The sequence below is a fragment of the Triturus cristatus genome, chromosome 11, assembly GCF_964204655.1.
Source record: "Triturus cristatus chromosome 11, aTriCri1.1, whole genome shotgun sequence".
NCBI lineage: Eukaryota > Metazoa > Chordata > Amphibia > Caudata > Salamandridae > Triturus > Triturus cristatus.
The window spans coordinates 149,656,452-149,683,731 of NC_140594.1; the positions used below are offsets into that span (position 1 = coordinate 149,656,452).

The 27,280-nt window shown below is 49.0% G+C and overlaps 1 protein-coding gene across 7 annotated transcripts in view; it reads left to right on the top strand.

Moving 5' to 3' along the window:
• SBNO1 (strawberry notch homolog 1) overlaps positions 1–27,280 on the top strand; it is a 1,282,279-nt gene that overhangs the window by 933,539 nt on the left and 321,460 nt on the right. For all 7 annotated transcript variants that reach the window (XM_085634811.1, XM_085634813.1, XM_085634807.1 and 4 more), the window contains one exon: positions 14,791–14,862. In XM_085634811.1, the coding sequence (XP_085490937.1) occupies positions 14,791–14,862 (72 nt within the window). The remainder of the gene's footprint in view (positions 1–14,790; positions 14,863–27,280) is intronic.

The following is a 27,280-nucleotide window of genomic DNA, read 5'->3' on the forward strand; positions in this document are numbered from 1 at the left end:
GGTCCTTCCATCCCCTTCACAGGGTCGCGCGCCCGCTGCCACTCCTCCTGGAAGTGGCGCACAGGTGTTTTCGGAGGGCCTTGTTCCTCACGCGTGCTGTTATCCCGTATGCTCCGGCGATACCACTTGAGGGCTCCCCTGGTGGAGGAGGGGTGCTCACGGCCCACATGCTGGCAGACTAGTGGGGGGCCGATGTGCGCACGTTGGGAGACCTCTACCGGGAGGGTGAGCTTGTGCCGTACGAGACCCTGGTATCGGAGGACGGGCTCCCGCCCGGGGGGTTCCTGACACACCGCTCGCTGATGGCGAGCATGACTGCCCAGTGGGGAGATATGACCTCGGAACCCGCCCTGCATCTGACCATGCAATACTTGCATGTCATGGGGAGAGGAGGGCACTTGATACGCTGGTTCGCAGCCTCACTGAGGGAGCTGTCGTCCGTCAGCCTGGACCGCCTCCGCGCTAAGTGGGATCTGGACCTGGGTAGACCGCTAGAGAACAAGGAGTGGGAAAGGATACTCAAGGGCCCGGTGCGTATACCCCGAAACTTGCGATTCCGCCAAATCCAGTTATTTATTGTGCACAGAGCTTACCTCACGCCGGAGTTAATCAATCGGTACTTTCACCGCACAGATGCAGTGTGCCCTAGGTGTGAAGAGCCGGGGGCGGGTTTCCTGCACATGCTGTGGAGCTGCTCACGGTTGGGTGTCTACTGGAGATCGGTCAGTGGGCTGCTACTAGAGAGTGTGGGTCGTAGCATCCCATTCGACTGGCCCGAACACATATTGCACCACTTTAAGCGACCGCGCAAAGATAAGGTGACGTCGCGGTTCATTGACCTGGGGCTGGTGGTGGCGGCACGACTCATCACGAAACGGTGGAAAGCGCATGACCCGCCGCGCGTGCAGGCTTGGATTGCCTCGTTTCAGGCATGGGCCGGGGCTGAGGGGACCGCCATCCAGAGGGAGGAAACATTGGGCCTGCGGAGGGAACCCATGGCGGACCACTGGAAGCAGCTGCTGGGGAAGCTCAGACACCTGGGTGCGGAGGGCGATGCGGAGTTGCAGGGGGCGGCAGACGGCGCCGGCGCGGGTGGGGGTGGATCGGGGGATGCCCCCCTGCAGTGCTGACATGCCCCGGCTACTTCCTGCCTCCCTTGGCGCCACGACACCCACACTTGCATAGCGCCGATCACAGCCGGGGCGCGCACGCACACACACACGGGGGTTCCCGGGGGGGGGGGGTGGAGGGGCGGGGGGACTAGACGACAACCGGGAGGGTATTGGGCCTGTCTGTACAGTTTATGCTGCCACTGTTAAGGTTTTGTTCTGTATAATCTTTGGGCCTGGCGGGTATTTTGCCTGTTCTTCACTATCTGAATGAGGCGGGTAGCGCCCACGCATAGTCACGGAACCCAGTTGAGGTACGGTTAATACTGCTACTCCTGTTGAGACCAATACGAGACTGTCAAAGAGACTGTGGTTGGCTCCGCCGAGGGCAGTGCTCGCACGTAAGACTGATTGCAAGTCCTGGCGCAGTGGTAGTGGGTTCTGCTGCGGGGTGCTCCCTTGCCTATGTTATCAACTCTCTGCTTACCTATTGTGTCACATGCCAAAGAATGTTTTTGTTTTCTTTAAAACAATAAAAACAGATTTCAAAAAAAAAAAAAAAGACGCTGGGTTAATCTCCATGTTGGCGATGAAACACATGTTGGCATGTAAACCTGTATATAAAGACTGAGAAAAAAAGAAGCAAAAAAGAATAAAAGAACTAGAGAAACATATTCTAAATACTTGTTGCACTGTCTTGACTTACTGTAGCTACAGCTGTCTAACCCTTATACATATTGTGTCCTGGGGCTGTTTTTTTTGTATTACAAGTGTGGCACAGGCTGCACAAGTTTGGGGAGGCTGGTGGTTCTCCCTACCTTACAGCACCTTTGAAGTATATAGATAGTGGGTGACTTCACCTTTGTAGCGCCATTTCCCTAATAAGTATACCACTGTCCGGTCATTACTGCAAATCTTGCTCTTGACTGCTGATAAATATGCAGGTGACCAGACCGTGTCTTCCCGACCCAGCATCCTACACCAGACAGAAAGCCTTCTTGTCCAGTCCTCTGAGCTGGCTGAATTCCAACTCCTTTCCTATGACTCATCCTGCATTCGCAAAAAGCACCTTTCTCTATCTTGTATCTCCTCTCTTAGACATATGGAGAGCTCAGGCCATGGCAGCCATAATTTTTGGGGCTGAGCTTTGGGGTTACTGTAACATCAATGTTATTGGAGTTGTCAAAAACAAGTTCTACCGACCCAGCCTTAGCGGTCGAGAGGCGTTGTATGGGAGATCACACCCTACACACTATACTCTACGCCGTTACGGAGCTCCTTGCCACCGGCTACAAAACTCATCTTTCAAATATGGCGACAGGCGTTGCGGAGGACTGGGTGGTGGAATAAGTTTACTCGGGAGACTCCCCTTTGGTACAGTGGGCGACTGCCTCAACTGGCTGCATTGTCCGGCTTTCGGGGCTGGGACCGCATTGGGATCTCCACTCTTGGGGACTTCATGTGGGGATCAGATCGGAAGTCCTTTCAGGATCTACAAAAGGACTTTCAAATGCCTAGAACCCAATTTTTCCAATACCTACTGCTCCGACATGCTATCACCCCCTACATCGAAGGGTTGGGGTCCCTGGCTGAGTTTAGTCCCATAGAGGCAAAGGTATTTATGGGGGACCTCCATGGCCACAAGATCTCCAAGATTTACCAGTCCCTGGTCACACGCAGTTCCCCCACATTGCAGCGTCTTAGGGAGGCCTGGGGGAGAGGCATAGGCCCGTTGGAGGAGGAGGACTGGGTGGAGGCCCTGGCCTCCCTGCTGGGGTCATCCATAGCCGTAAGTCTTCGCCTTATCTAGTTTAAGTATCTCCATCGGGTCTATTTCACTAGGGTCAGGTTCTGGAGGGCGGGATTGGTGGCCTCCCTGGTGTGTCTCCGATGCCAACATGAGGAGAGTACTTTGCTCCATACTATCTGCCACTGCACTAGCACGATTTTGGCGGGGAGTTCTGTTGTGCCTCTCTGAGGTACTGGAATGGGATCTACCCAGCTCCCCAAAGCTGGTCCTGTTACATGTTATGGACGATATAGGAGGTAACATATACAAATGCCATCTTATGCTATTAGGGTTCACCTTGGCCAAGAGGGATATTGCCAAAGCTTGGAAGGCTCAGAGGGTGCCCTCGGTACCTGTGTGGAAAAATTGCATGGATTTCTGTATGGGGCTAGAGATCCCTATCTTTATGGCCAGGGGGTGCCCACTTAAACATTATAAAATCTGGCGGAAATGGGCAGAGTATCGTGGCCTAGAGCTGGAATCTGTTTCAGTAGCGAGGTCTGCTGACTTGGCGTCCCTCTCACTATAGTGGAAATGCAATATTGTCCCTTGGATGTAGGTGTATTATGTCTGGATAGATGTGTCCATTCTCCTTTGGTGCTACTCTGGGGTAGGCGTGAGTGCGACGGGGGGTGGGTTTTGGGGTTTCGTTCGTTTATTTATTTGGTTAATATTTTAAATGTATTGCTCTTCAATTGTCCTAATTTGTCATTGAAATGATCAAAGTCACTTCTATGTACACTTTGTGCTTGAGTTGCTGGGTTACAGTGCTCTGCGATATTTGTTTGGCAAATAAAATCTGTTCTAAAAAAAAAAAAATAATAATAATTCTGACGGTGGCACTCAAACTCCCGTAAAGCACCGCCTAATCTTTAAACTCGACCTGGATATGCAGGCTATCATTCCTCAAGTAAGACTTAAACCAATTTTATACTGGTTAAGGATCTGTTTGACCACTGAGCTGGGACCCTTCAGGGTAGGCTTGAAAGACATTTTAGAATGGCAAAAGGATGTGGTGGTGACGATCCCGTGTCTAAAGACTGTGAAGAAGTTATTAATCTTACTGGACCTGACTTGTTTCTGGACTCACCCAGTAAATATTACCGCTTTTATAAAAATGTTGGAGACTTTTTTGGGAGAACGAAGAGGACTATAAGCCAATCACAAAACAGTCTCATCAACAAATAGATTTCTTGGGTTCAAATCAACACCCTAATTTGAGTCTTACATTGATGAGATTGGTCCACCCTTTACTAAAGCCCTTTACATAAGATTCAGGCTAGGTGCCCTAACTCTTGAAACGCTCATTGCCAAATGGAAGGGCCTCACAGAGGGTGCTGAACTATGCCCAGCATGCACCAAACAGAAGGAATCCGTTGAACATCTCCTGCATTTTTTGTCCAAAGTAATCCAAACTTCTTAAATGCTTGACTGCCCCCCCCCCCTTCCCCCCTCTTGGGTCGCATTGAAAATATCATGGTCAGATGTTAAACCTTATATTGTGTTTTCAGTTGCAAAATATTTTGAAACAATCTGGCCTATTCAATCCAAGATTACACCTCATTGCCCCAAAAGCATCTTATCTGGCTAAAAAGTGTTGTGGTGGCATGGTTCTGCCCAACGTTTTTATTCAGATACTTTAATAATGCACTTTGTCATTCTGCACCTGCGGCATTGCACTTTAATACCTGGGGCTAGAACTACATAAAATACCATACCTTTTAGAAAGAAAAAGTTGTTTATTCTTTTTATTGGTGTGTCTGTTTATAATTTGTCAAAAAGCACTTTGGCACTCATGCATAATATGTAATTTTTAATGCAAGCTTTTTAATGTTCATGCATAATTGTATCTTTCCAAGCACTTTACTCTTTTCGTTTTACTTGTGAGTTCCTATTTATCTTAATAAGTTGGCTGATACGAATTGGATGTGTTGTAATGTGTGCAATTTTGTAAACTGAAATTGTCGCTTTTAAGTTCCTTGATCAAAATAAAGTGCTTGAAACTTGACTCCTCCTGACAGAATCCAAATGTATGGAAGCAGTTGGAAACGATGTTTTCTTCTTCTAACTCTGCCCTTCGCTTGGTCAGTGCTAGCTGTCTTCTAGGCATATATTTACACACATTATGGAATATGGTGGGTGAGATTTTTCCAACCGCCCCAGAAGAGTTTTAGACAAATTTAGATCAAACCATCCAATGCCGCAAATTAGGTGATCCGCTCTCATCTAGACACCACTGACTGTTCAATCAGGCAGTCCATTGCATCTTGGGTTCCAGTACCAAGATCCAAGCTGGTTTCTGCCACATTAATGCCACTGACACTTAAGGAGGTTCAGATTGTTTTGTCCAGCTCCAAAACACATTAAACACATCCTTGACCAAAGTCATGTCCTTTACAAGTCCTGACCCAACTGGTCCAACCTCACTCATACAGGATGCTACTACCTTGGAGTCGCCCTCAAGCACTTCACAACTTTTTGGATCGGATTTTGAACATGGCCTGTGCGATGACAATGGAGATGACTGGGATGGTGCTTCCTAATATTATGATGATGAAGATAACGACATTGGCCTCCTCATTAACCTACAAGAGGTCAATGGTTTGGACAGTTTCTCTTACACTGGGTTCTGTTCTCCACCCCGCTCCTTGACAGAAGAATGTGCATCATTTGCTGTAGTGATAAAGCAGGTGGCCAAAGTCTTTGACTTGGTTACCGTCCGTAGAAGTCAAAACTATTGTCTTGGTAGCGGTTCTGCCGCCTGGCTAGGCTTCGACAGAGCCACCTCTGCCGTTTCATAAAGCCCTCACAGACACCTTAATGGGCATTTGAGTCAAAACTTACTGTTGCTCACCAGTAAATAGGCAAGTGACTAGATGCTACAGACCCGCTTAGTGACCCTGCCTTCCTCACTCTGCACCGGAGAGCCTAGCAGTCTATGCATTCACAAGTACAGTGAACCCAAACTCATTTCCCTTGACTCCTCCCAATAGGTAGTCGAAACATATGGAGGCATTTGGAAAAATAATGGTCTCCTGACCCCGTCTTGGTCTTCGCTCTGTTGTTGCTAGCTGTCTCTCTGGCTGATACTTGCATGCATTATGGGACATTGTGAGCAAGTTCAGCATGTTTTTGTGAGCGGTTCCCGATAAATGTTGCTGTAACCTAGCACGGATCATTCAGGAAAGCCAGGATGCAGCAAAGTATGTCGTCTGTTTAGTATTGGGCACTACTGAATGCTTTGGCAGGGCGTGGTACATTCGATAGAGACTTCTAGCCACAGATTCCTTACCATAGAATTATCCCCAGGCGTCCGACTGGATCCGGAATGTTTTTTCATGATCAGTAACCCTGCATGCCGGTAGGTGGCGTAGTTAGACTGTGGCTGTGTGGCATTGTTTGGCTCTGTGGTGTCATCCGCATCTGAAGTGGTGTGCGGTGCCTATATAGGCGCATCCCGAGCGCGTCTACGTCGGGTCTTTTCTTTCCGCCACAGTGCAGATCTGAGAAAATGTTTCCTCCAAGTGTGCCGATGTCAAGGAATGCCGGCTTCAATCTCTGTGGCGTCTGTAACCAAACTATGTTAGTGACAGACCTGAACGTTGTATGCCTCTGGTGCTTTAAGCGCAACCACGACCAGAAGGCCTGCGCCGATTGCCACGAGTTGAACCTGAAGGCGTTGAGGGAGTGATCCCTCCATCTCCTGGCCTCATCGCACTGTCGTCGGGTCACTCTGGTAAGTCACACCTCCACAAAACGTTGAAGAGACCTTTGACTTCTCCAAGTCAGTCAGCCGACGACACAAGGGAATGTCCGCATTCTAGGCCTGGCCTCATGGTTGAACCAGCACTTGGGCTGTCTCCGCGCATTCCATGAGTTTCTGGGAGCCAAAGTGCCCCCCGCCCAGTAAGAAACATTCTTTAAGGCATGTTCCTCATACTTGGACAGCCCGTTCCCTCCGGCTCAGTTTCGAGCCCAGGGGCCCATGCTGGGTCCAACGCTGGCGCCTCCATGCCTGTCAGGCCCCTAACATCCATCCTAGAATCCGGACCAATGCAGATCGTGCCACTTTGACCTTTCCCGACAATGATCCCAGTGACGCCGTCCCCATCCTAGTTCCCGACACAGAGCTGGAGGGGCGTCTGTGGGAAGCAGGCGTTTTGTGTAGTGTGCCAATGTAGGGGCACACAATGCTAAAAGTCCAGATGACCCTTATTGGTTTACAGAGCTTACTTTAATAATTCCCACTGCTCTATTTGTGGCAGTGGTGTCAAGCTGCTTAGGCTTATCAGATGGATGTGGTAAAGATGTGTTGCACACTGAGTCAATAAATGGTACACACACACACACTCAAAAAGAAATCCTAGACCAGTTTAGAAAATGAGACAGATTTTGATATCATTTTAGACACAAAGCTCATCTGAGTCAGGGAAGTACTTTTGCAGTTATGACTTTTACAAAGAAGCCCTACTGGACAGACTCCAACGAGTTCAGTCGGCAGCAGCCAAACTGGCTCTTGGATGGACCAGGAGATCCTCGGCCACCGCTGCACTGGCCGAGCTGCACTGGCTGCCTTTGAAGCAACGCGTTGCCTTCAAGGCCCTCTGCCTGGTCTTTAAGGCACTACATGGTGCAGGACCCAGACCTCTTCAACGTCTGTTCTCTTGGTACATCCCCACCAGAACACTCAGGTCCACAACTGCCTGCCTTGTGAGAGTGCCCAGATGTAAGAAGGCCAGGACGGGGGGAAGATCGTTCAGAGTAGCTGCAGCCAAGCTGTGGAACAGTCTGCCTGTCGATATCCGCCAAATCCCCCATCTCCTCCCCTTTAGGAAACGAATCAAAACATGGCTCTTTCCTCCACCCCTTTAGACCGGCCAGCCACAGTCATTTCCCCCCCCCCCCGGCAATAAACCCCCGGAGTAGCTACCAGCGCCAGGATACCTGCTAGGTGACAGCCGCGCTCTATAAATATTTTAAATAAATAATAAATAAAATGCTCAATTAACGTGTTTTGAGGTACGAGCCTTGAACATGGTATTGTTATCCTATGGGAGCAAAGACATGTACTGCATACATATACCTGCAAGTGGTTGTAGAGGGTGCCCTTCAGGACTTAAGGTGCTAAGAGCTCATGGTCCAAAGAACCACCAGCAGTTCGAGTTTACCTGCCCTTGTGTGTTCAGGTGCAGAGGTGCTGGTCGCGTTTGTAACCTCGAGCGCTACATGGTTTAGGCCAAAGTACCTGTAACAGAAAGGCCGCTATTGTGGACTTATTGACAAGTCAGGTAGAACCCAAAGGGAGGCTCTGCTCATGAGCGTCTCTGAAGCAAGGGGACGCAGTTTGTATTTGTGAACCCGGGCTGTGGGGATCGGGTGCAGAGGTGTTTTTACGGCTGGCCACTGGTTGGAGGCTCTTACAGTTCTTGGTCTTAACCTGTAGAGGGGAAGAACACAGACAGCAGGGTCACTCTCGGTGTGAGCTTCATTGGTCCTGATGTCCGTCTGTAGGCAGGTCGGTTTTGGTGGCGTGGTTGTCCGGATTGGACACTAAACCAGCCTTGGTTGCGTAAAATGCTTCAGTACCCAGGCTATTGGAGCATAGGGATACTTGAGGATCTAATGTCTAGAAACTCGCTGAAGAGAAGGGCTGACCTCTTGGAACCACTATGACCTCCCCCTGGCGAGATGCTCTCTTGGTGGACCAGATGGGCATCAAGTCTTCGTATGGGACAAGTGCGTTTGGTGCCTGCAGATGCAGGGACATGACTCCTCCACCTCAAGGGAGATGCTAAATGGTTCTTGAAGTGCTGGACAGGCCTCCAAGGGCTTGGGAAGGACGTTCAGCTTCTGGACGAATTGGTCTGGCAATTGTCGAGGTTACCATCTGCCAGGTAGAGTTTGGTGACTGTTTTGGAGCAAATACTCTGTTCTTGCAGTGTTTACCTTTTTTTTTTCCTCTTCGGTTCCCAGGTAGACACATCTGAAGCTCTGGTGTCCGAGAGACCCTGAATACTGAATTTAGGGGAGTATAGGGCAGTAGCCAATGGGATACCTATCCCTGGGGTGTCTACACCCCCCTATATGACCAATTCTGCGAGGAGTGGGCATAATCTTGACCCCAAGTTCCCAGTTTCACCAAAACCAAGATGCTGAAACCCTTCTTTGACTGTCAACTTCAGGTGGTCCACCCCTAGGGGTATGCCTAACCTGTAAGTGTGACACTCCTTCTTACTATCTAATTCCTGCGTTCCACTTGCCCTGATGGCAAATGGGCGTCCAGGCAGGAGGTGGTGTTTCCCAGGTCTGGTGGGCAGTCGTGGTCGCAATTCCAAGACAGTGGTGGTTTTGAAACCTCTGGCCTTGAGATGCTAATCTGCTAGCCGTCCTGCTGGAGGAGGTGTGATCACCTGCCGGACAGGCATTGTTCCTGGCCTTAGTGCGTGGGCTCTCATCTGCAGGGAGGTTAGTAACTCGTCTGTCGTGTCAGCCTGGAAGATACCAGTCAGCCTGCACACTCTGTGACTAGTAGGGTTTCAGGCAGTACCTCCTAGGTGTCCTCTGGTAGCAGGTCATAATAAATCCTGAGCAAACAGAAGGAGATGATGGACGGAGTGCTGAAACTATTCAAACACTCACCCCCAGTCACAGATCTGGGTTGAATCCATCATTCTATTCTTTAGCTCACTTTGCCACCCCAGTTCAGTCACAGCTATATGCAAATCAGTCTGACCCTGTGCCTCATGGGAGCAGTCCAGCCCGAACTGCCAAGCCATGTCTTCCCTGGACCAGAAACAAGCATCCTGGACTGGCATCAGTACGGATTTATTAAGATAAAGATCCGCATTTTCAGTGAAGCCATTATAAAGCTGGGTAGTTTGTAATGACCAGTGTCCATTATCGATCGATCGGAAGGTCCGGAACGGTCATAGAGCCCGCACTCCTCTGTCCGATTCAAAATCTTCGGGGAGCTCGGGTAAGCACAAGAAGTCGTCGAAGACGCATAGGCGTTCTTCGACTTAACCCATGGGACACGGAGCCTCGTTGCTCTAGGCCTCCGTCCTCAGAGCCTCTTTCTGAGATGACTCCCCGCCTCCCCACTTTTCCGGGAGCGTCTCCTGCCCAATTGCAATTGTTTTGAGGCTCTACACCTCATCTTTGGGCAGTCCGACTCCACTGGTCTGCCTTCAAGGCTCTCTTAGTCGATTGGTGGCCACAGGCCTTCAACGCCTGCAGCTTCAGCCACGGAGCCAGAGGGTTTTCGTAGATCCGTTAACAGATTCGGACCAACGCTGACTCTGCCTTCGGTCGGCGTTGACCCCATCCTCATCCCCGATGTGGACTCTGAGCCAGACCGATATCGGTTCTTGCACCGTAAGGGACTTTTGTCCCTGTGTTCATCCTGGTGTTGATTGTGTGCCAGGAGGTGGTGAAGAGGACTGGAATGGGCTGCTGGACACTTTAACAGACCAGCTTGAAGACCCTATGAACTGGCAGACCTGGGTGAGGCCAGTGGTTGGGCACTTCCCCTGACACTGGCTTGCTCTCTCCCCCTACCGTGGCTACAGAGAAGGGCAGCCAAGGGCCTTGACCTCCCTTCGGTGACAGTCAGGACTAACCTCCTGACAGCCTGTGACTTCTACTTCTGAACCAGTTTTGCCCTTTAATGAAGCCCTCACTGATGTCCTTCTGGGCACTTGGTCCAAGCCCAGCACAGGGGCTCTTGTGGACAGGACAATTGCCCACCGCCATCACCATACTCCGGGTGATCCAGCGTTCTTGTCCAACATCCTTTCCCTGAGCGCCAGATTGGTCAAGCCGCCTCTTCCCAAGGCACATTCTCTTCATCCCTCCCTCCCCCGATAGGGAATCCAACAAGAAGCTGGCCCGTCCTGGAAGAAGGATATTTTCTTCCTCCAGCTTAGCATTGCGGTCGGTGAATACCTCTTGGGATGATACTCCCATACCATCTGGGATACAGTTGCGCAGGTTCTGCCTCAGTGCCCGGAGGAGCCCCAGGCCGTTCTCTCTCCCAGGCAGTTGCAGAAGGAAGAGATGCATCGAAATTCACCATTCGTGGTGGACTGCACACTACTGAACTGGTTGCATCCCCATGCAAGTGGGGTATGTCCCCCGGGCACTGGCTAGAGAGTCCTTCAAAAAGGTTTCAGTTTTTCGTTTCCTTGTTCAAAAAAACACTCAACATCCATTGATTTCAATTTTTAATGATATTGTTGCATCACAATATTATATCTTCGTTTTCGGGAAGTTCAAACTATAGTTCCCAGAATGCAGTATAGCTGATATGCATACTTCGTTAATCCCAATGCTTTTCGGCTGTTAAACCTTCATCTGGGGATAATCTGCAATTTAAATATGGGCTGATGTCAGTTTAATCCAAAAGAAGAATACCACTTAAATGATATCAGGATGATGTAACCAAACCTTAACCCACGAGTGGTGGGGGAAATGGTCTGGGAACCTTAACCCACGGGTGATGGGCGATGTCGCTAAGAAAATAGTGCAAGTTTTTCTGTTGACGACAGCGGCTCTTAAGTACAGTGAAGTTTAAAAAGTTCCATAAGTTTAAAAACGTGCAAACAATTGTGCAATTAGAGCGATACACTTTAATCCTTCTTCATACTCTGTGTGTAATAATGCATGCTCAACCGCCTCTATTCCTAGTTGGAATTGACGTATATTGTGAGTTTACGTAATGGTACATAATAGGATCTCTTCATCTTCTGTGATGTCGATTTGATTGAGTTTATGCAAGAAGTCTATAGTATCTTTTATAAATGTTTTCATTGCTATGACGCTTGGTTGCAAATAGCGATCTAGAAATTTGCCCACTGGTTCATGTAGGCTTCCTTGGGTTGACGTGACCGGCCGGCATGGTGGTTTGACTGGATGTTTATGTATTTTTGGTACCATGTATAGGGTCGGGCTCCTAGGGTTCGGTTGTATGAGGTATCTTTTGGCCTTTTCATTAATAATCCCCTTGTCGAAGGCTTTGTGAACAATCGATTGCAAAGGGCTCCCCCTTTGTCGGCTTTTTGGCACGTTATGTCAGTTTTTTGTGCTGTGGACTTCAATATACCAAATTCTTTCGCAGGTCTTGTTGCCTGTCACGGTCAGATCTTGTGATTGCAGGCTTTCTGTCTTCTGCTTTGGCATATTTCGTTTGCCTCGGGGAGGGCTTTGCCTTCGCTTTTGCAGGGCTGCTTTTCACAGCGCTGCTTGGCTCTGTCTCTTCAATTGCTTTCAGTGTACAGTGCATGTTCCTGTCCCTTGTGGTGGTGTTTCTCACCATCCCATTCTTTTGTTTCACTGATTTTCATCATTTTTTCACACACGGTTCCCATACTCTCACAGTTATTGGTGGTGGCTCCACGTTGTGGCGTGGAAAACTATTCTCCAAAGAAAACTGACGGCGCGTCGGGAGGGACTTATATGGCTTCGCCGATGTCATGTCCGTGGGCGACGTCGGGCGGAGCCATGCGGCGCAGTCCCCTGGCACGCAGAGGTGCTGCTGCAAAAAAATTCCGTATCCAGTCTGACGCCTGGGGTATTCTAAGTTAAGGAATCTGCGGCTAGACTGTGTCTCTACCAGATACATCGTAACCTAAGGTAAGTAACTCGTACTTTTTTGCCTGTGTGTATACAACAAATGCTTAGCACTGCCCTCTGATAAGCCGAACTGCTTGCCCACGTTACCATAAAAGAGAGCATTAGTCTGTAAAGACTCTTGGGATCCACTAGACTCTGCACACTATACCTTACTTTGATGTAGTATATGCAGAGCCAGCTTCCTACAGTTAGCTCCATGTCGCACATCCTGCAATGGCCGTGTACATTTAGTTTGTGTGTGGGTCCTTTAGGGTAGCAAAATACATGCTGCAGCCAGGGTACCATTTACTAGCGACTTACTGGGGTGCTAAAGCCCTTGCCAATTGGGTTACAATTGCACATTTATTTTAATTTTATGGACAAAGCACTGGCACTTTGGCCCAGTGCACTACCAATTAACAACATCAGTACGAGTCAGCAAAAAGTGTGGGTGACCATGTAAAAAAGTGGCTCTTTACTACTGCAACGTCAACTGGAGCCATTCCTCTTAGGCAGAGCCTGAGCCCTATTCTTACGGGCTGGAACTCGGGAGGAATGGGTGAGGGGTCCCTTGACCTTGAATAATAAGTCTTATGACACTTTCAACTGGTGTGAGGCTCTTGGTGAAGCCAGTGGCTATGGAGTAGGGAGTATCCTATGCAAGGGCAGCCAGGGTCTTGGACCTTAGCTTGACCTCTGTGGGAGTCGAGACAAATGACTTGGCAGAAGTGCTTCAGCTGGGACTGTCCCCATCTGAACGGCTTCTCCCTTTTAATGAGGCCCTTACTGACTTCTTGCTGGGGACTTAGTCCAAACCCTGCACAGGGGCTCCTGTGAACATGATGATTGCCCACAGCCATTGTCCTATTCCAGGGGGCCCAAACGTCCTCACTCAACTCCATACCCCTGAGAACTTGGTAGTCCAATCCTCTACCGGTCACATAAATCCTGACGCATTCCCTACCGCACCACCGGATAGGAAATGCAAAAGGCTGGATTTCTTGGGGGAACTGTTTTCTTCCACCAGCCTGGCACTGCAGTCCATGAACACAGAGGGCCTCTTTGCCCGATATTCTCATGGTCTGTGGGATATGGTCGGGTCAGTCCACAACGTCCCTGGCAACCACAGCCTCCAAGCCTTCCCAATCCACCGTCCGTCTTACCATGGGTGCCCACTGGGAGGCAGGATTCTCCATCACCTGCCCCACTGGCAGTCCATAACATCAGACAGGTGGGTTTTGCATCATGAATGCCCCTCCTTCCTCATCATGACGGACCCTCCTCCTATGCCACCAACTTGTGACAGGTTGCCGGAGGATCTCCTCTCTTCTTCGCCAAGAAGTAGAGTCTCTCTTGGCCAAGGGAACCATAAAGAGAGTGCAGACGCAGAAGGAAGTCGTTGTTGTTTCTGCTACTATCTGATGCCCAAAAAGGATGGAGGCCTTCTTCCTATCGTAGACTGGCACCCTCTAAATTACTTCCTCAAGGGAAAGTTCAAGATGATCACGCTACCTCAGGTCCTGTCTACCCTTGACCCGAGAAACTGGATGGTAGCGTTCGATTTGCAGGACACGTACTTTTATATCCCGTCCTGTCTGTTCACAGGCATTACCTGCAGTTCACGGTGGGCCACAAGCCTTTTCAGTTCCTTGTGCTCCCCTTAGGACTCACCAGCACCACTTGTGTTTCACCAAGATTGTGGTAGCAGCTCATCTGCGGAGATCAGGGATTACAGGCTTCCCCATTATCTTGACGTTTTGGTGTTAATGGCGGGCTCTCCCCAGGCTGTAGTCTCCCACCTCCAGATTACGGTGGACCTCTTCCACTCGTTGGGGTTCACTTACAACATGCCAAAGTCACACCCGACTGCCTTTCAGACGCTTCCTTTCGTCAGTGCCGTTTTGGACATGTTGCAGTTTCGGACTCATCCTCCCAAAAGGTGAGTCCAGGATATTCAGTCAATGATGTTTCACCTTCTACCTGGATTTTGGTGAGACTAACTCTGAGGCTTCCCAGCCTCATGACATCCTGCTGCTTACACGTGTACACTAGCCTGTGCGGGCTCTGCAGTAGCACCTAAAGTTCCAGTGTCAGCTATCAAATGTTTTTAGTCTGTAATTGAAAAACTAATGAAAACCAGGAAATTTAGCAGATTATTTCAAATGTTGCAGTGTTCATATTGATTCCTTCATTCCTTAAAGGCAGCTGTAGTAAAACGTCTTAAGTAATCTGTTTCAGACAGGTTTTGATTTGTGATGTTTGACTTTGTACTTAAATCCTCAGGGGGCTCTCACACACGGAGACCGAAGAGCAACAGAATCAAGAGATTTAAGCAGGTTCAACTTTGACAACAAGGTAATGCTATTGTACCATTTGATGCTTAGTTGTGGACAGGACTGTTATTTATTAAATAACTTTGATGTGACCCAGTGAAGGAATTTTAAAACTCTTTTACAGTATCTTGAACATTTGTTACTAGTAATTCATTCTTGTGGTGAAGTACTCCTATAACTGTGACTTCTGAGTTGATATAAACGTGTTGTTTCTGATGGATATTTCGAATTGTAGACTGATCTGGAAGATTTCTCAGCATAGCCCCTGTGCACCGCTAGGTGGTGCCGGACGTCTCTGCATTGGCTTCATTCTGCCCCTGAAGTGACAGTGCGGAACCACATATAAGTGCTACCCTTATACACAGATGTCAGTTTCTGTCTGTGAATTTGTATGCTGATCCGTGCTCTGTTCCCATTTTCAACTTTTTTTGAAGCCTTTTCAAATTCGATGTGCAAAGAAACAAGGTCTCCTTAAAAAAATCATTGCCATACTGTGACTGTCGGAAACAGGTATCCGTGACGGACCCATACAAGAATATTACTCCAAGACATGTGAAGTGTGTGCCCTCATGCACCCCAAAGCGAATTGGGATCATAAAGCGAAGCTGTATGCTGTTAAACATCAGAAGAAGTCCTGGACCTCCCATTAAGTCCTGCTCCAAGTTGAGAGCTTGGATTTGCAGCCGATCCTGGGACACAGTCTCTCACCGCACCCTAATACGCATACTCCATGACGCAGGGATCCAAGACAAGGCCCTTGACTGGATCCGCTCTTTTCTCTCCGGCAGAACGCAGCGGGTCAGACTCCCCCCCTTTCCACTCGGACCCTACACCTACCACCTGCGGAGTCCCCCAGGGGTCCTCCCTCAGCCCTACGCTCTTCAACATCTACATGGCTCTGCTCACCCCCATCGTCAGAACCTACGGACTCAACATTGTGTCATACACAGACGACACCCAATTCATCCTCTCCCTATCCAACGAACCCAACACCGCCAGACACCTCTTTCGAGAATGCATGGAAGCTGTCGCCAAATGGATATAAAACAGCTGCCTACAACTAAACACCAACAAAACGGAAGTACTCCTCATGGGCCCAAACCCAGATGTCTGGAACGACACCTGGTGCCCCCCTGCTCTCGGAAGCCTGCCCACCCCCACGGACCACGCACGCATCCTGGGAATCATCCTGGACTCAGAGCTCAAAATGGACCGCCAGATCAACTCCGTCTCGTCCTCCTGCCTCCACACCCTCCGCCTCCTACGTAAGACTTTCAAATGGATCCCTCTTGAATACAGAAAGACAGTCACTCACGCCCTGGTCACCAGCAGGCTCGACTACGACAACGCACTCTATGCCGGAATAAACAAAAACCTCACCGCAAGCTACAGAACATCCAAAACGCCCCCGCAAGACTGGTCCTCAACCTGCCAAGACATTGCCACCTCTCCCAGCACCTGCGTACACTCCACTGGCTCCCCATCGAAGCTAGAGTCCCCTTCAAGATTCTAAACCACGCTCACAAGGCCCTCCACGACACCGGACCAGCATACCTGAATATCCGACTCAAATTCCAATCACCCCAAAGGACCCTACGATCAGCCCACCTCTCCTACGGTGTGGTCCCCCGCACCAGAAAGACCAGATCGGGAGGCCGCTCCTTCTCCCTTCGCGCGGCAAGAGCCTGGAACAACCTCTGCTCCACCTCAGACAGATAACATCGCTCCCCATCTTCGCAAGAGATCTCAAAACCTGGCTCTTCGACAGACCCCCTCCTTGATGGACTGGAACCTGCGAGCACACCCCCCAGCGCCTTGAGACCCTTACGGGTGAGTAGTCGCGCTTAACAAATACCTGATTTGATTTGAGATCCTTTTCGTGGTCGAAATGGTCATTCAAGATGTAGAGAGAACTCAAGAAGGCGAAGCGGGACCCAACACCATCCCACCACTCTGTCGAAAGAAGTCGGACGACGTCAAAGTAGTGATCAGTCTCGCTCCAGATTCCCTACTTGATGAGCCAGTTCTGCACTTGTTCTCAATATTTCTTAGCCATTGGCAACACCGCACCAGGTCAAGGTGTTAATGGAGGCCATTCTATGTATTTTTAGCGCTCTTCGACCTCTCTCTGGGGCCTTGGGGCCCTCCTGTTGTTACCAGCAGTGAATCCATCCTCATTGCCATCTTTTCCCCTTGAATCCGCCTCTAGTTCAACACCAACTCCAGTGTTAACTTCCATTCTGGCTCCGAGACCTACAGTGTTCCCTTTTTTTTATCACTGTAGATACTATATGAAAGAGACCGTAGTTATAGATTCCTTAACCTAGAATTACCCCATGCGTCAGACTGGATCTGGAGAAATCTTTTTCATAGCAGTACCCCAGCGTGTCGGTTGGTGGTCTGTCAACTTCGCGTTCGTTGCCGGCGTTGTACTTGCTGGGATGATGTTGCGGTGTCTACTTAGACGCTGGCCCTGTGTGCTGACGTCAGTTCTTTCTTTTTCCACGCCAGTCAGCGCAGATCCGGAGAGAGCCAGCCCCGTAATCACTTTTTGAAAAACCCTTTTTCGACTTTTGTCTTCGACTCCTGGTGCACGAGGGATGTCCAGCCGTCTGCCAGTTTAAAGCCATTAAACACCTGTCATAAGTTGATGCCGGTCACCGATCCACACCTCTGGTCCCGAAGTTGTGCTCCGACTGCCAGGCCCTGAAGTCTTTGCGGGAGCGGTCCTGAAAGCTTGCTTTTGGACGCCCGGCACCGATTCCAGTGACGATGCCCCCGATGTTGGTGGAACCCCCAACCGGCATCGACACCAGCCTCACCCCCGATTTGGAAACGGCTCTGGACCAATATCGATAGACATCGGTGCCGGAGGGTACTTTTGTGCTGCTGTTCATCCCTGGCCTACCGCCCTGAGTGGCAGCCAGAGGAGGGTGAGGAGGACTGGGAGGGGGCTGTTGACCCTCTAGCAGACCAACTTGAGTAGACGGACTGGCGAGAGGAGTTGGGTGATGCCAGTGGTCTGGATACCTCCCCAGAGGTATGCTTTCTCCCCCTACCGCGGCTACGGATGAGGGAGCTTCCTAGGCTGTGGTGATTCGTTGGGCGGCTCGAGCTTCCTACGGTGGCTGTCGGGACTAACCTTCTGACTGAGGTGCTTCAGCCGGCAGCAGCTTCTTCGGACCCCCTGCTGCCTTTTTAATGAGGCTCTCACTGACATCTTTCTGGGCACTTGGTCCAAGCCCAGCACAGGGGCTCCTGTGGACAGGATGATTGCCCGACGTCATTGCCCGGCCCGACCCACTTTTCCTCTCCCAACACCCTACCCCTGAGAGCTTGGTGGTCCAAGCCTCATCCTCAAAAGGGGCATTCCCTACTGCTTTCCCAGATAGGGAAGCCAAGAAGCTGGACCTTCTTGGGAAGATGTTTTCTTCCGCCAGTTTAGGACTGCGGTCGGTGAAAACCACGTCTCTTGGGCCGTTATACACACACTGTGTGGGATACGGTCACGCAATTGCTGCCACAGTGCCCAGAGGAGGCCAAGGCTGTGCTCATCCACGCTGTTGCTGAGGATCGAGACGCAGCGAAGTTCACCTTCCGATGTGGTCTGGATACCGCCAACTCGCTGGGTAGGACGGTTTCCACGTCGGTAGCCCTGAGGCGCTACGCCTGGCTGAGAACGTCTGGCTTCTCCATGGATGTCCAATCCACACTTTTGGACATGCCCTTTGATGGCCGTCGCCTGTTTTTTTTGGTTTTTTTTTGTTTTTTTATAAGGCAGACAACGCACTTGAGCGCTTCAAGGACTCTAGTGCCACGGCCAGGTCTTCGGGCCTCACAGCAACTTCCCCATGCAGTCTGCCTTTTGCACCTTTCGTGGCTATTGAAGGGGTGCCCCACCACGTTCCACCCAGAGCCACAGGGCCGCGCAGGCTACCCAGCCTTTGTGTGGCCGGGGACGTGGGACCCAGCGTCACGGGACTGGGGGCCAGCAGGCGGGCAGTCCACCAATGCTGCCCCCTGCAGCAGCCTCCAATCCTTCCTAGTCCGACTTTTCGGGGCGACATGTTGCCAGTGGGCGGCAGGATCCGCCATCACCTCCCTCACTGACACAACATCACGTCGGACAGGTGGGTTTTGCAGATATTCCGATGGGGCTACTCCTTCCCCTTTAAGACTACTCCTCCCTCCATGCCACCAACATTCCATCGCATGTCGGAGAATCACTTGGCCCTTCTCCGCCAGGAAGTTACGGCTCTCTTAGCCAATGGAGCTATCGAACGAGTCCCTGTGCCGGAAGTAGGTCGTGGTTGTTACTCCCACTACTTCCTGGAATCCAAGAATGACAAAGGCCTGCGTCCTATCTTAAATCTCAGGGAGGTCAAACATTTTCTCCTGAAGGAGAAGTTCAAAATGTTGACCTTGGCTCAGGTCCTGTCTGCACTCTACCCTGGAGACTGGATGGTAGCGTTGGACTTACAGGACGCTTATTTTCACATCCCTGTCTTGCCTGCCCCCCAGCGTTACCTACGGTTCACAGTGGGCCATAAGCATTTTCTGTTTACGGTGCTCCCCTGTGGCCTACCCAGCGCCCCTCGGGTGTTCACGAAAGTGATGGCGGTGGTCGCAGCTCATCTGCGCAGATCAGGGGTTCCAGTCTTTCCCTACCTCGGCGACTGGATGTTGAAGGCGGGCTCGCCCTAGGCTGTCTTCTCCCACCTCCAGGCTATGGCGGACCTCCTGCATTTGCTGGGGTTTACTATCAATGTGCCAAAGTCACACCTGATTCCCTCTCAGAAGCTCCTTTTCATTGGAGCAGTTCTGGAGACAGCGCAGTTTCGGGTCTCTCCTCCAGAGCAGTCTGGAATATTCGGGCTATGATACCGATGTTTCAGCCTCTATCCCGGATTTCGGTGAGAATAACCCTGAGGCTGCTGGGCCTCATGGCCTCCTGCATCTTGCTGTTAGATCATGCCAGATGGCAAATGTGGGTTCTGCAGTGGGACCTGAAGTTCCAGTGGGTGCAGCAGCTGGACAATCTTTCCGATGTCCTCCAGATCTCGGAGTGGAATGTGAGTCAGTTGCGTGGTGGCGGCTCACGAACCGAGATTGGGTCAGCGGCAGATCCCTCTCCCTTCCCCAACCAGAGTTCACAGTGGTGACGGATGCGTTACTCCTGGGATGGGGCGACCACATAGGAGAGGCAGAGATCAGAGGTCTGTGGTCTCTGGCGGAGTCCGGGCTCTAAATCAATCTGGAGCTTCGGGTGATCCATCTTGCACTGAAGGCATTCCTTCCTTCTGTCGAAGGAAGAGTAGTGTAGGTGTTCACAGACAACACCACTGCCTTGTGGAACTGCAACAAACAGGGCGTGGTGGTGGACCCTATTTCAAATGGCTCTTCGCCTTTGAACATGGATGGGAATGTCTGGCGGGTTACCTGAACGCCAGGGCAGATGAACTCAGCCGCTGGTGCATGATGGATCACAAATGGCGTCTTCACTCGGAGGTGGTGCAAAGTCTCTTTCAGCAGTGGGGAGAGCCTTGGTTCGATCTATTCGCCACCGCAGAGAACGGGCAATGTGAGCAGTTCTGCGTGTTGGAGTTTCCAAGGTGGCACTCGCTCTGCAACGCCTTTCATCGTGAGTGAAATTGCGGCCTCCTGTATGCCTTTCCGCCTGTACCACTTCTACCCAGAGTGCTGAAGAAGATCAAGCACAACCGGGCCCAAGTCATTCTTGTGGCTCCAGACTGGGCACGAAAAGTCTGGTACCCCAAGCTTTTGAGCATGGCCATCGATCCTCCAATCAGACTGCCTCTTCTGGAGCATCTTCTGTCGCAGCAGCAGGGGACGATTCTCCACCCGAACCTGCCCAGCCTCCATCTCCTTGCGTGGAGATTGAGCGGCACAGTTGACAGCTTTTGTCCTTCCTCCCTAAGTCTGTAACGTCATTTTGGCAGCCAGGCGTCCCGCCACTAATATGGTATACACCTGTAGATGGAGCAAATTTGTGGCATGGTGCACAGAACTGACGTCTGCGCACAGGGGCAGTGTCGAAGTAGACACCGCGACACCATCCCGGCGACCACGATGCCGACGACGAACGCGGAGTCGACCAACGCCACCTACTGATACGTAGGGGAACTGTTCGGAAAACATTTCTCCGGATCTCGTCTGACGCCTGGGGTAATTCTAAGGTAAGGAATCTATAACTACATATGTCTCTTACTGATACATAGTTACCGAAGGTAAGTAACTTGTTCAACATTGCCAGTGCCAGAGGGAGATCTGGTGCCAACTCTGCTGTCTGACCCCTGAACCAAATCCCTCTCAGGTTACACTCAGAATCCACTCGGTTGTACGACGGTACAACGTAGGTAAAGACTGTATGCCTTTACCACGCATTTTTTTACCATGCATGGTTTTACCACGAACATGCTTTTACAACGCATGCCATTACCACGCATTATTTTTATACATAAAAGCAATGTATTTGTGGGGGGAGACCCCCCACACCCTCAACTTACCTTAAATCCGTGGTAAAGGCGTGCGTTATAAAGGCATGCACATGGTAAAAATATGCGTGCTAAAAAATGCGTGGTAAAGGCACAGCGAGGTAAAATCCTTGTTGTAAAGGCTGTTTCCCAATCCACTCCTGCAAACCTGGTTCCTGTACACCCTGATTAAGACACCATATAGCCGCTGCCACTGAGCTGTCCTCAGAGCCTCCACTATTTTTGTTTCTGATGCAGACAAAAGTTAGCCTACCAAAGATGACTGTCAATGAAGGGGATGATTACCCCCCACATTATGATGATAGTTTATATATAGACCTGCAGGAAGCCAGTGGGGTCAATAGTTCCCCTGATAAAGTGTTGTTGTCAACCAGCAGAGGAAAGTGCTTTCTTTGTTGTTGTGATTTGATGTGCAACTGAGGTCTTGAACTTAAAAATATCTTCAGTTGAAGGTATGACTTATGTCCTTACAGAAGTCTTGCTGCTTGGGGCTGCTTCTTCTGAGCCCTTGCTTCTATTCAACAAAGCCCACACTGACACTCCGATGGGTACTTGTTTTAAACCTTGCTCTTCCCCGCCTGTAAATAGGCAAGTGGCCAGTAGTCACAGTCTGGCACCAGAGGACCTTGATTTTGTGACACAATGTCCTACTTCAGAGAGTTCGGTGGTTCAGCAAAGTGGGCCCCAATTCTTTCTCTACGGCATACCCAGACTGGAAAAAGAAGAGGGTTGGGTCATTCAGGAAACCAGCCTTCAGGTCAGTGAAAGTAGTTATCCTACTGATCCAGTATACAGACTCCCTCTGGGATATGGCTTGTATGATCATTTGGCGGTTTCAGAAGAATTTAGGGCCACCTTGAATCAAACCTTTAAAGCTGTGGCCAGATAAGTCATTTGTTCTGGATTTGACAGATATTTGGGGGAGGGAGATGGAAGCAGGCAGCACAAGTATGGTGCTTCGTCACCATGCACGAATGCTCTCTATGGGATTTTCAGGAGATATGCGGCCATCGATTATGGAAATGCCTTTTGGTGGATCCTGTCTCTTTGGTGAAAAAGCTGGCTCTGCATTAGAACGTTTTACGGAAAACCAAGCTTCAGCACATTCTCTAGGTCACATTAGTTTCAGAATTTCTGAGGATACTGAAGGAGGTTGGTGTACAGACAGTGCTAGGCCGCTCTGCCTCCTCAGCAGTCACCCCAGTCCTTTCATGGCTGGAGACTGCGATGTAGCAAACACCATGCAGGTCCATCCTGCTTTGTTCTTCCCAGTCCACCTTTCCTGCAGTATCAGCCTTGAAGGTGCTTTAGTTAGCCCTTCGCGGCTCACACCCATCCGGTGAGAGGCAGGATCCAACACTTTCTCTTAGGATGGCAATCTATCGCATCCGACAAATGGGGACCTTCAGATAGTGCTGCAAGGCGATTCCTTAGATTTGTTTTAGACCCACTAGAGCATCCTCCCACATAGGAGCAGCTCGCAGAAGAGCACTTTTCCATCTCATTTTAAAAGGTGCGGGTTCTACATTCCAACAAAGCCTTCAAGAGAGTCTTGCTTTGGAAGATATTCCTGTTTTACCTCGAAGTAGGTTGTAGGCTGGGAGCAAGTAAATGAATATGCAACACATTGAGCTCTGAATTATACAACTGCATTCCTCCACATACAATCACACTCTGTTCTCTGATTAAGTCATAACCGTTAATAACCACACTTTTAACACCTCCCAGCAAGTTATGTACTTCCTCTATTAAGTCTGCCCAGAACTGCAAGGGCCCTAGCATACATAGTCTCACGGCATTACATCTCCCCAATTTATTGATTAAAAGTACAAACAGTTATATTCTAGTTCTTCGATAAGTTGAGGCACTCGTACTAGTTGGCCAGATCAAGTAACATGAAGTCGTTGAGATTCACTCTGTTCAGGCACTGATGGTAAAGGGTCTGAGGCTTGATATGGACTGTCAGGTGGGTTGGCGTTATTTGTAGGTGCAGTAACGGACAATCACAGAGGTAGGTGCTTAAAATATGACGATTCCCTTGCGATGGACTGTCCGGGAAGGTGTGCAGTCAGTCACAGTGTGTACTTTGCACATCACAACCCTGAGGATTGTTTTCTCATTTCGCTTATGCTTGACCAGTACTAAGTAACTTTCATTGAAGGTTGTATCCTGGACTCTCCTCCGTCTATCAGCATATGTCTTCATTTTGCACTTTCGAGAAGTGTCGGTGACATGAACTTTGTCAGCACTTAATGACCAGTCTACTGTCTAATGTGGCAGTTTGGTTCCGATTGCTCTCCTAAATAACAAGGTGGCTGGACTTTAACCCGCTGTGGAGTGATGAGCTGCCCGATAGGCTTGACACGGGGCCTTCTTTAATTCAATCCCCTCGATTGATGCTCACTGTATTACTCTGAGTGTACCCATATATCGTTTCACAACATAATTTGCTTGGGGCCACAGAAGTGTACTTTTTTGATGCTTGATATTCATTCTGACTAGTTATTCTCTGAATTCCTGTCTGTTGAAGGGCAGACTAATGTCAGATTTGAGAATGTTGGTGATATCCCACACTGCAAAGATGTTGTCCAGCTGCTCAATGATCTTGTCATGGGTTGTTGATGAGAACTCCTCTACCAAAGGGAAACATGAATATTCATCAATGACTATCATGAGATGATGTCCATTTCCTAAGGGCCTCAAAGAGATCAACTGCTACTCTTTCCAAGCCTGTTTCTGAAGATCAGACATTGTCAACGGATGTTGCTTTGCTTTGGGGGAAATGCAGTTGTAATGATGGCACTCCTTTTGTTCCCTCACAACTTGTTTGTCTAATTGCGAGAACCACACTCTGTCTCTTACGGCTCTTTTAGTAGATACAATGCCACAATGTACTTAATGGGCTAATTCAATGACCTGTTGTCTTAGACTCTCAGGCATGAAAATTTTTGAGCCTCTCAACACCTTCCTGGGTCACATATAGTTCATCCTGTACATTTTTGAATTTTTTTTTTATTCGACAAAGTCGGCAAGAAGTTAAACAGTTTTTTCCAGGATTGAGTTAGAATGATGCCTTTGATGATAAGCTTGTTCTTGTCCGCATTAGTGACCTCCATCTGTTTGATTTATATGCCCGCTGGCGTACTGAACTTCACAATGAAATTGATGTACACCTCATCTGTTTTTGATGTCAAACTGTGACGATGTAGCGGTACTCTTGATAAATAATCAGCAGGGTTTTGGTCTTTACCCGGCTTCTGATCAGTGGCATCATTGCACTCTTGTAGTCTCAAACCCCACCTCTCAATGTGAGAGGTCGTCTTGGCTTTCGGATTTCCGAAGATGGAGTAGCACTTGGTGGTCTGTTATGATAGTGAAACGCTTTCCGTATAGAAACAGATAAAAATGTTCTTAGGCCCACACTACAGCTAGACTCCTTCTCTGGTTGAGAATAGGCATGTTCTGTGTCAGACTGACTCTGACTGGCAAGGGCCACAATGTGTGTCTGAGCATTCGTATGACCATTGTGTTAAGCATAGTTTGTCCTAGCCCTGTCAAGCTCTGATCCACTGTGATCTCAGTCTGTAGTTGGGGGCCAAAGTAGGCCATCTCGGTTGCATTCTCAATTGCATGCTTTGTTCTTTTGATTCTTTAATCACAACAACACACCATTGGAATGGAACATTTCATTTTGACAACTCTCTTAATGGGGCACTTAAAGTAGCAAAATCACTAATGTACCTTGAGCAATAACTGGACATGCCCAAAAAGGATCACAGCATGGTGACATCTTGCAGGGAGGGCAAGTTGCTGACAGTGCTTTGACTTTACAAGGAGTCATTCCCCCATCAGAAAATGTGTCTAAAGAATTTGTTTGGTCTTGTGAAACTCACACTTTGCTGCGTTTAGAGTGAGACCTGCATCGGCAAGTAATTGTCACATTTGTGTAAGTGCCTTTTCGTGCTCCTTTTGCATTGCTTCAAATGCCAGTGTTATCACTGTAATTCAAAGCATTTGTGGCCGGTTGAATTATTCGACGTATAACATCCTGAAATATTTCTACAACTGATGACACTCCAAAACTCAACATTTTGTATCTGAGCAAACCAACATGAGTTGAAAAATTTGTACTGTATCTGCAATTCTCTTCCAACTCAAGTTGATATCCCTTGTTCATGTCAAGACGTTAAAACTGGCATGGTTCAGTTGCATGATTATGTCTGGTATTTGTGTACCAGGCTGTCTTTCTCTCCCGATTGCTTTGTTCGCCTGGCACATATCAACTCAGATGCGCACGGCACCTTCACTGTCCTTTTTTGGCACCACCACTTTGGGCGACACCCGTGGCGTAGGACCAGTGAAGCATTCAAAAATGTCGTGCTTCAACAGCGTTTCTAGTTCTTTCTCAGTAGCTTCTTGTAAGTGGAAAGTGCCTCTGCAATGAGGGCGAACGTCCTCATTGATGTGAAGTTGCATTTTCATTGTAATGAGCCTGCCCAGGCCGTGAAATAATGACAGGAACTGACTTACAACTTAAGATTGAGTGTGGAGGTTGTATTTGAGAGATATCCGTGCCATGTCAGCAGCTGTGGCAAAGCTTGAGGAGGCAAGAACTAGACAAAGTTCCTTGAAGTACATGGATTGGTGCTTGCATTGTTACTGAATTGTTTTTCAAAGACGCTTTGAATGACCCTTGACTCTGCAACGGTTGAGAAGTGTCTCATGTGTATACTTTTGTGTTTGACGGGTTGAGGCGTGGTGCAAGAGATAGGCTGTTAAATGTTTTGACTGGCATGATGTTATGAGGGAACCTTTGATTTTACTGTACTCTTGAGGCAATGTTCCAATGAGTTTTGTTGTTTTGTTTGGTGTTTTGCCTTTGTTCTTCCTTGCAAGCATGTGCCTGTCGTTCGTTGGTTGATGCCATCAGCGCACATCCATCTCCTTCATTGGCGCTCGATGATGACTTTGACGAGCCTTTGTTTTCTTTGGGCGTGGCAAGAATGCTTCTGGAACTTTCTGGCATCCATTTTCTCTTCTCGCTGTGACGTAGTTAGTTCTCTTTCACTTTGCAAACTGTTATGAAGTGGTTCTCCTAATCGCAGCCTACGCAGGTTTGGCTTATTGCTGGACATTTGTCTTCATGTGGAACTGAAAATCCACATTGTAAACACAACCTTTTCTTGTCTGTAGCCGGCAGTTTGCATGTCTCTCCTCTGTGTTTGTTCTTACTCTTCATGGACAACGCTGATTTATTTTTAGATGTTCCATCTTCCATGTCAGAGGCTTGTCGATCCTCTTTCTTCGGCCCTGGTGGCCATTAGTACTTTCTCTAAGTCAAGCGTCTCTCTGAACGAGTCTGAAAGACAGCCATCCATAACTCGATGGGTGGCTTCTTCATCATTAAATTGACTAAACTTGCAGTGTTTGATGAGCACAGTATTTCAACTTCCTGCCGTGCTTGATTGAAAATATACAGTTCATAGTCAACATCGGATTGGACTTGGCTTTCAATGCTTCTTTGACTTGACAGTACACTTCATCAGCTTGTGATATTTTCTCCAGCAGTTCGTTTACTCGGTCACTGGCAAGGTTCTTTAGGTACTTAATGATTTTTTTGTTTAGTTCTTCGAAGGCATCTATAAAATCATCAAACTTCTCGATCCATGCGGTCCATCTGGCTCTAATTTTCAGCTTTTTGGCAGTGTGAACGGCGGTGGTGGTTTGATAAACGCAGCTGCACTGTACTTTGCGCTTCTTCAGCAGCCATTTAAACATTTCACGATTCTTTAGGCCTTTCTATGTAATTGATACCACTTGCCGCTTTGCACGTGTTGGCGGCTAAACCGGGCTTGGTCGTCACACTCGATCCCCGGAAGTGTGGCCCTCTTTCATGTTGGTACGTTTTTACTTCTATACCTGGTT